This window comes from Mizuhopecten yessoensis, unplaced genomic scaffold (genome assembly GCF_002113885.1).
Source record: "Mizuhopecten yessoensis strain PY_sf001 unplaced genomic scaffold, ASM211388v2 scaffold7653, whole genome shotgun sequence".
In the NCBI taxonomy this organism is placed as follows: Eukaryota; Metazoa; Mollusca; class Bivalvia; order Pectinida; family Pectinidae; genus Mizuhopecten; species Mizuhopecten yessoensis.
This window is the reverse complement of record NW_018407155.1, coordinates 35,851-46,327: the sequence shown is the minus strand read 5'-3', so window position 1 is coordinate 46,327 and position 10,477 is coordinate 35,851. Positions and strand designations below refer to the sequence as shown.

Here is a 10,477-nt window from a genome sequence, read left to right as displayed (position 1 = left end):
CATATGCATTTTTGTCTATAGATGGTACATGAAAGTCAAAGTATTGGAATGCACATACTCTTAGCCATTGATGGCGGTGATTCCACTTCGGATAAGGTCAGACCATTTTAACACGTCCTGGTCAGTCAACCGGATGTAGTTCCTTTAAATATTAGTCCTGTCGTGTTTCTTTCTTCTCTATCTACTTTCTCTTCTGGTGGTGTATACGAAGACACCCGTCCGTATATGACCATGGCTGTTGTCTTCCTTGACACCCGTCTTTATATGACCCTGGCTGTTGTCTACCTTGACACCCGTCCTTATATGACCCTGGCTGTTGTCTACCTTGACACATGACCTTATATGACCCTGACTGTTGTCTACCTTGACATATGACCGTATATGATCCTGGCTGTTGTCTACCTTGACACATGACCTGATATGACCCTGGCTGTTTTTTACCTTGACACATGACCTTATATGACCCTGGCTGTTGCGAGTACGTTAAACCAAAAAGAAAACCTTCGGCTTGTCATTTTAGAACAGTAGAACTTTAAAGTGGGCATCAGATTTGCTCAATCGCCCGGAGGCAATTACACAATGTACTGCCTCCAGCACTTGCATTCATTACACACATGAAGGTTCGTCCTTAACTCATTCACCCCTGAAATTTCATAATGAACCATTCCAACCTTTGAATTGGAAGAGTTCAAATGTGTCTTCATGGGTGAATGAGTTAAATGATATTTCATTTTTATAGCAGGCAACCTTCTGTTTTTATGGTACGTTAGATGGTAGTTAATAACTAAACATGATATTATTTTCACGGAATGAGAACTGTATTGACTACAAAAGAATTCATCACACCGATTGCTATTATGTATACACAATATTTGGTAACTGATAGAGACATATTTGCTAATGCATTGTCACGGATAGTTTGTCAAGATAGATGTGTTTGGAGCAAACATGTCGGAGAAACGGTATCACTAGCTAGAACTCCAGGGAAATCAACTGTGAAATGTTACGGAAAACACAACACTATTTAACACCCATTCGTATTTCGACCCTAGTTACGGCATTAATTGCTAATTTGATTTTGTTTTGAAAACTGATAATCAGACAAAGGTGTCATGGTATCTGTCGGACACTTATACGTTAGAAAACAGACAAACCCAAGGGATCGGTAGAATTGCAATTTGTATTCAAATTATACCAGTTTCAATGTCGACACGTGTTTTTAAAAACAATGGGTAAACTCTCAAGATATCCGCAATGATGTCTTTCAAAATGGAATGAACGTACCAATTTTACATGCAGTGCAGTTACATTATTTCAAATTGACGAAATTTATCCCACACCTTTTTTAAACGATAGGATTATTATATACTTATAACTCTCTATTTTGGCTTTTCCACGAAGCCGGTTAAATACTGGTGTTCCAATATCATCAGATATGTTCATATGCCTCGTCTAGAATTTTATTTGACAGCTTGGAACGTGACGGAATTTGTATATCTAATGTGATTTCGCTAAGAATTTTCCGTACGCACCTGTCATTCTGTTAAATCAAATTACAGAAACAAAATCATGGAGTCGGGTAACACTTCAAAGCAGTTATATTAACGTTCACACGTACGGATAAAATCCTCTATAAATGTCGATCACAGCATGTCTGCTTCTGTATGAGTGTCGATACCTGATTTCCCGCTATAAGAGAAGACAGTTTTCGCCTTGATTAAAGAAATTGTCAGTATGTTCCGACTATGAGTTCAGGTTTCCTCTGCGTATATTACATTGTTTCTCTTTGTTTTCTACTTAACATAATATTCTGGATTGCTCAGCAAATCATTCCTGTTTTCAAGCAAAGGAACATGACGGTACGATAATGTTCCATTTGACAAATTATGTATTTACCCTTTTAAACATTTATCAAATCATTGTTTCTGTCGAGGAAACAGATCAATATACAGTTAAAAGCCGATATAGCCTCCGTTTACTACTTTCGCTGCACTGCAAATGAGAAGAATATTTATTGTGTTGATCATTAGGTCCCCTGCCGATGCAATCAAAATTGTCTTGCTGCAGTCGTTGCATGGGATAATAACCTTGCATGTTCCTGTTAACCGTTTTTCACCTTTGAATTTCCTTCCGATGGTTTTAATATCTGTATCGATCATCTCGATGTATACCGTTTACAAACTACAAGGGAATAAGGATACCGTATCTACCATTATGATACCGTTATCTGATCTTTAAGAATACAAACTTGATAAATTTTACAACAATTTAAAAAAAAAGTTATTTCAGATTTTATAAATAACTCTTGTTGGCCTGTATTTTAGCGCGCGGATTTCTGAATTTGAAAAGAAAGCCGATGTACTGGAAAATAACCTGCATGGTTAGGTTGGTGACCCAAATTCCATTCACACCCTATCGAGGATTCGAACCCTTGATGAAAGGCGCTTGTGCTATCCACTGCACCATCCGTTAAAGTGCTATTTTTATATTTGCATATACTGAGGGCATGCAATTACATGTAGCTGATGAATGTGCGGAGAAATAGTACCAAATAAAATACCGATATATTAGATCTCGTTGTGTTGAGATGCCATTCGAAGTGATCAGATCAAGTCTAACCATTTCGTAGAAATAAAAGTACGTTTTACAATTTATGAAGACAAATGTACAACCACGAATCGACACAGCATTGATGGTTATACTGAACTTACTGTAACAGTACAGGACAGTTAAATATACAACTGCACCGAAACACCCATCAACATGTCAAGTACTAGCACAAAAGGACAAATCGCGATTACATCCCGTCCTTTTGTACGTGAATATAAAGATTTAGTGTTACGGAAGGTTTAGATGGAACAATCTGTCATTGCAAAAAACCGTTTTTGAGGATGGGAAACGTCTTTTCATACTACTGAAATACAAATAGCAAGGCAATTTCGACGAATGGAAAGAACAGAAAAACGTTTTGTTTTTATCTGAGAAAATTCTTTATCGATAGGATCAATGGTTAGATAATATACTGAAATGTTCCATCGTTTAAAGACACTACTTTTGTGGCATGAAGAAAAAACATCATCCACTTAAACACTTATTTGATTAAGTAGTCAACTTAACTCTGATTTATTGGAATGCTCCTCTCAATTAAGCATTCTTCTTAGGGTATAGTGAATGAGGAACAGTTCAAATTATTTCTGATCGTCGATTTATATCGATAAAATTCACAACAGTTTTGAGATACGATTTAAATACAGTTGATTGTGTGTATGTGTGCTGGAAGTGGTATGTTCGAGTATTTGCCTCTGTGCGGATCAGATGCCGGCTTTCGAGTGCTTCCTCGTGCAAATACCATGCCGAAAGCAACCAACACAGTATTTTACCAAGTCACATTTCTCTAACAATGAGTTAACCAGTTGTCATTAACCCAATAACTGTACGTTAAACAGGGACAAACAAGTTCCTTTTTTAAGGACTATGGTATTTTAGGACATATAGGAGGATATAACATGGCTATATAATCCTGAAACTGCAGCGGTATGGTTGATCACTAGTAGTGCTTATGGGGTATTTGTTAAGTTGTCGTAGCGCATGGATTAGACATTTGATTAAAATCCGCAGTTTACATAAGTTTCAATACGATCAATGTGAAACGATTTGTAAGTGTTTACATGCTATTATATAGTAGTCTAGAGTCTACCATTGAGATGCCTTTAAGTAATTACCGTCCACACCTCAGTTTCCGTAGATTTCCTCATTAATCCATACCCTAATCTTCCTAAGACTAATTTTACTGACATTTTACACGAGTATTCGCTTTGTATTCGATGTTATGTATTAACATGTTCGATGTCATATTTGTTTTCGATTTCTTGTTTGTATTCGATGTCATGTTTGTATTCGATTTCTTGTTTGTATTCGATGTCATGTTTGTATTCGATGTCATGTATTAACATGTTCGATGTCTGGTTTGTATTCGATGTCATGTTTGTATTCGATTTCTTGTTTGTATTCGATGTCATGTTTGTATTCGATGTCATGTATTAGTATGTTGGATGTCATGTTTGTATTCGATGTCATGTTTGTATTCGATGTAACACTTCGGTGTACTATAGGTCGTTACCAGTACATACATGCCATAGTTTGGACTGCCCTATACGTCCTATACAATCTTGTCCATGATCAGTTTTCTGTTGTCCTAAACGTCTCGTATGTCTACGTTCGTTGTTACTTGTGTTAAATATTCGGTATGTTGTAGATCATGTTTTATATTTTTTACCATTTTACAATGATTTGCTTTTCTTTAATGTCCATACTATCATAGCTGTGTGTTGTTCTATATTTATGGGACTAAGAAGGTGCAACCGTCAAGGGCAATGCTACTGTTACAAAAACATAGGAAATGGTAGAGCGGTCCCCGCCTTCAAATTCTTTGAAAGGGTTTGGTCAAAATAAAAATGTGTGCAATGTATGTGTGCATGTCGCTAAGCGTTTTTGGGGTAGGGTAGTATGATGCAATTACTCCCGTGCTATAGCACACATCTGATACCGACTTTATAGGGATATCTCACCGAATTACCATGCCGAAGCATAGGATTCCGACCGGTCACATTATATTAATTAAATGATAATTATATTGTGAATGAAATGATAATTACACGCCAATCCCGCATTTTGCAGGGTTTTGTAGTCGCTTGTTACGATATACAATGGGTAACAGTGGTTATACATTTTTCTCAGTCCCTTACCTGCACGGGTGCTTTTGAAATGGTTGCATACTTTGATATGTAGATGTTCGGTAGGAGTATACATTTTGGGAAGGGATGGGTATAGTTTTGTTCTGGATATGTCATGAAACAGAATATTTTGTTAATGCTTTCCAATGTTACAAGGCCTACGACTTGATCTTCATAGTAACAAAACACGTGCTACATGTGTTATACTGTAACACAAAGATTGATTTCCCAAGTTTGTAATTGTGTTAAAGAAACAGACACACATTAGGCTGTCCACGCGCCCTTAGAGGCATACATCCACTACAAAGTCCGTCAAATATCAATAAAACACACCGTAAACTGTCTTTTTATCAACAATCCAAAAAAAATCTAAAAATATGTATAGGATAGTGACCCTTGCTGCATTATCGATGACGCAGCCGCATAAACAATAGTTGAGTGTTCTTGGATTAGGAAAATGGTAACCAACAGCAGTGAAGATACATGTATACACATACACTAAACTAACATAATGTAAAGATAGTCAAACTGAATCGAATAGTATAGACTGTCTCAGTAATGTTATGTTTTGCAACTCAATTTAAACATTTGTGAAATATGTTTTTAATGTTTGGAATCATGACAAATTAAATGCTTGAACTCGTGCACAATCAGCTAAAGAGGATGCAAAACATAGATATTTGTTTTGAGACATTTTTAATTTGACATAGCGTACATGTAACCCCTTCAGATTCGGAGAATTTATAGGACTACTGTATCCCGCTGCTTTTCAATAGTGAAAACAATGTCGGTACTGTACCATTATCTTGAAATATATATGGTATTCAACATGAATCCATAAAATCTCTTTAAAGACCGGCAATTGAAACGACAGAAAAAGGAAGAAATGTGTACAACTCTAGTATTCAATAACAAATATTGGTATTCCACTCTAGTTCATGTTTTAATCTCGTATGCCGAATGATTTTATTTTACTGATATTTAAATTGGATTATTTCGAAAAGGGGTTCGACAGTAGTCCAGAAATAGAACAGAATATAACAGAATAATCCTACAGAAAGCGAAAGTTTTGAATTACAGATAAAATCCAGAATTTTGACAAGCATTCATTTCAAAACCAGACATATTAGAGTTTGATTACGATATAACTGAACTGAGGAACAATAATGATTTAGGGAGGCAGATACATTTTATTATGCAATATTTCCTCGTTTACAAAGCCCTTAATGTTTCTAGAAAGTACACAGACATATGGTTATTAGATAAAACCCTGGGTGAGAGGTAGAATAATCATACCCGATACATTATCTCAATCGTTAATCATATGATGAGCAACGGGTAATAAAAATCAACGTAGTGTTCTGCTGTCCGTTTATAGAGCAATAAAATTCTCCTGAATTATTAAAGATACATGTTGCACAATTTCGTGTACAACAAATAATCGTTCTTAAAAATGTTTTAAATATCATCCAATCAAACGGCGTTTTTTTAGTTTTGTCTTTGCAAATGCATATATATAATTTCATTTTTTCGTTTCAGTTCTTGGAGAGAATGAGCATTTGGTTTAGAGCAACATGGTTACTAATAGTTCTCCTTCACGTATGCGCACACGCACAAGATATACCGGAAGTACATACATCTCACGGAACAATAGCTGGATACGTTCAAGAAATGTTTGGAAAGAAAATAAAGACATTTTTAGGAATTCCGTTCGCCATGCCACCTATTGGTAACCTTCGCTTCAAACGTCCTCTGCCAGTAGAAAGTTGGGAGGGCGTTCTCAACACTAGTTCTTGGCACAACGCCTGTCACCAGACACCTTTTCTCTCATTCGTTGGCAAGGTTTGTATTTTACATTGTATATTTTAATTATCATTATTATTATTATTATCAATGCTTAACGGCCCAACAACACAGGATAGGTCATTAGGGCCAACAGATGGTCGACAAAAAATATGCTAAATAACGTTAAATTATATGAAATCCAACTATTTATCATTGAATCTTATCTTTTTCTAAAAGAGTATGATTATTCTTATGTTAAATATACCGGATTTAGCGAGTAGAAAATACATCTTAATTTCTCTATCCGATTGTTTTAATTGGCACGGAAATGTAACATAAAATAGTCAGTTTTACATCTTACTGTACGACGTTCCGATCTCATGAGGGAAGGCAAAAATGTGTTTAGACCGGCCAATTTATTGTTGAGTTAACAATATTTAGTTAAATTAGATAAGGTCTTCGGATACGCTGTTCGTATAAGCGTCCAGTATTTTTCAGGTGGGCGAGGAGGGGGAGGCTATTTGGAACCCAAAGACCCGAATGAGTGAAGATTGTCTCTACCTCAATATATGGGTACCCGTCAACCTGGAGATCCCTATCAAGTCCACTATGGTATGGATATTTGGCGGGGGATTTGTAACTGGAACTTCCGCCCTTGAGCTATACGATGGGACGGCTCTAGCTGCATACGCAGATATTATTGTTATTTCAATTAATTACCGTTTGGGACCACTCGGATTTTTATATTTCGGTAACGAAGAAGCGCCTGGAAATGTGGGTCTTTTGGACCAAGTGTTAGCTCTGCAGTGGATAAATAAAAATATAGAATATTTCGGCGGAGTTCCGAATGATATAACTCTGTTCGGAGAGAGTGCCGGGGCGGCTAGTGTGAGCTACCATCTCATGTCTGAAATGTCTCAGCCTCTTTTTCAACGAGCAATTATGCAAAGTGGCACGTGCCTAAGTCACTGGGCCCACGTGACACCTGATACCGCCCTCAGCTATGCAAAAATCCTTGCCAAGGAGATGAACTGTTCATCTGACGACGTAGGTGACGCCATACATTGCCTCCAACGTGCTGACGCCAATGTCATGTCAAATAACCAATGGAAGGTACCGATAACGTTTCTCACATTTCCAATAGTGCCGACGACGGATAACCATTTTATTAAGCAAAGTCCACAGGAATTCTTACGCGCTGGTCGCTTTCCTAACAAGTCCCTGTTAATGGGAGTCAACAGTGACGAAAGTGTATACTTCCTTAATTATTATCTATTCGACAAGATCGACTGGCCTTCTTCACGTTTAAATCGGTCGCTTTTTCTTGACTCCATCCCGATGGTTGTGTCGGACAACGGTCTCTCTAAGATCGCATCAGACCGACGCCACCGCCCCCTGGTGGATTCGATCATACAACAGTACGAGACGGATTATCTCCCGGGCACAGCTAAAAACTATATGAACATCCTGGATGACATAGGTAAGTAATTGAATGAATTTTCTTCATTCTCTGGGCTACAATGGTTAGAAGCCCTGGAAGAACATATCCTATTCCAATTCTCAAAAAAACCTAACGTCCCGAGGTTTGCCGAAAACTTGATGGCCATAGTTATGATTATTTAATTTTTCTCATATTGAAATAACCAGATGACTCTGTATCAACAGTGGTTTATGAAATTTTGAGTGCCACCTTTTTGACCCTAAGCATAACTTATGAGTAAGCTGTATGTAATACATATTTTGCACTTTAAATGGTTTTGATAACAACAGCTGAAGTAATGTAAAGACAGGTTTAGTAGGTTTTGAGTTGACATCCTTTGATGTTTCTTTTGACAGTTTGAACAACTAAATTACCCTGTGTCATACTTGCTCAAGCACCCATGCACGAATACAGAACACACATGACAGCTCACCCTTAAATGACCTTCGATATCAATAGGACGTTAAACACTGTACAAACAATAAACCAGCGACCAAATGATGTAATATTCACTTTATCTACGATGTACGTCAATCACTTCAATTACAGATTAAATGTTTAATATAAACGTGGAGAACAAATAACATTTCATTGTTTGTACAGAAAACTGAACAGCCTGCAAAATGACCAATCTATTGTCAACTAGTCTGAGATCATTATTCATCTGACATTCCTTAAATATTCCTTTTTCTATTTGTAGAAGTGTTCACTTCCAAGATATTCACTGTTTTCCTGTCTGAATTTAATAAAAGAAATCTCTTCTTGTATCTGTTTCATCCACGTGATTTTTCTTATGTATACGACAATATGTAATTCGAAAAACCACAGATGCCAAAGATTTTACATGATTATCATGTAAAAGTTATTTGTGTAAAAAAAACCCACTTTACTTTGAACGTAATTATTTTCAGTGAAACGCGCTCGTGATTTTTCTTGTAGAAATTGATGTTGAGAAATGCCAGGCGAGAAAAAAGTAATCAAAACTAGCAATCAAAAAGGTGTAACACTATCATTGTAAGATTGTTGCAAATTTGAAAAAGGTATTTTGGAGAATTTTGTTAATTTTAAGAAATGATGTATTTCTCAGTTTGCAGTTATCACTGTTTAAACACAAATTTTAACAAACAAAAAAGAACACAAAATATGTTGCATTGTTGTCATTTCGTTCCAATCATCTTAATAATGAGATCGCATTCCCCGTATATTTACTGTAAACGTTTTTGCTGTCAGGCATATTTGCCTGTTGACCGCGGTATGGCAAATACGCTTATCAAATATAGAATACAAATGCAAAAATAAACAAAGAAAGAACAGCCTGTTTACAAGATACAAAAAGCCTTATTTATGTGGAATGGCTATGAACAGGGAACACTAGCTTTTGTGAACTATTATTGTGACAGACAAATGTGCATACAATAACGACAATATAATAGCAAATACGGGCTACTGTTATTATACAGTATTACCTTGTAATATTACATACGGTGGTATATTATTGTAGTAATCGTACTTATTTGATGACATCTCAGAAAACGTATAATTAGCAAGGCACATATATGATTGTAAGTCCCTACCTACAAAATCCCATGATGTACGACATTTCAGTCGTTTATTATTAAAAGGATTCTAAATAGTAAACACACATTCAAGAAGAATGTTTTGCAAGAGTAGACTACTTGTCTAAACCGCCCTCTCCTATGACACGCCAATGCTTTTCCATAGGTCAGGAACGACCACCCAATTTAGTTGATCGAGACACCACGCAAACAAAAGAGAATAAACTGTTTTACCTTCACACTTGAGTACCTGAGTTATTTAATTTTAATCGCCAGTTTAAATAATTTACATTTTTGCCAATACGGATGCGAGTCCTTCTTTTGGCTATAATGGGCTGTGAAATATTTGCAAAAATAAAGTCTAGTGTTTAGTGGTTTTGAATCAATCTTTCCTTATAAAAGAAATAAGGACGATGCAAACAAAATGTAAAACGTTCAGTTGATAATATGAAATTTTATGGATTTTTTTTCTTAAAGCGATATCTTCAAATGAGAAAATAAAATTGAAAAAAAATGTAAAGCATTTCCTGTATTGTTACCGCATGAAAGATATATTTTTACCGAACTAATAATGTCGGTCATTTCACAATTAAGAATGTAATACAATTAAGTATGATTTAAGGAATTAGGGTTAGATATTTCATCAGAGATTGCAACAAGTAAAATCTGCTATGGGAAAGTTCAGCGTGTTTGTATTAGGTTTGAGGGCGGTGTGTCAATATTCCAGACGTGATAAGCATGTTATTCAATTTATCAGAATCACTACAAATTAGTCCTTGAACTGAATGATGTTCGGTATTGTTTATTGCATATAGCGACGGTAGCCTTGGCTACACGACATTACACATACCGTCTAACCCGCATTTATCACCAAGTCTCGTCAGCAACGTGACGATATGTCGCTTATTGGCTATGCGACACGT

General features: G+C 36.2%; 1 protein-coding gene across 2 annotated transcripts in view; it reads left to right on the top strand.

Annotated features, from left to right (window-relative positions):
* The window catches only part of LOC110454068 (cholinesterase 2-like), a 202,296-nt gene that overhangs the window by 168,452 nt on the left and 23,367 nt on the right, over positions 1–10,477 (top strand). For both annotated transcript variants that reach the window (XM_021503408.1, XM_021503409.1), the window contains exons 2-3: positions 6,273–6,575; positions 7,017–7,998. In XM_021503408.1, coding sequence (XP_021359083.1) covers positions 6,273–6,575; positions 7,017–7,998 — 1,285 coding nt within the window. The remainder of the gene's footprint in view (positions 1–6,272; positions 6,576–7,016; positions 7,999–10,477) is intronic.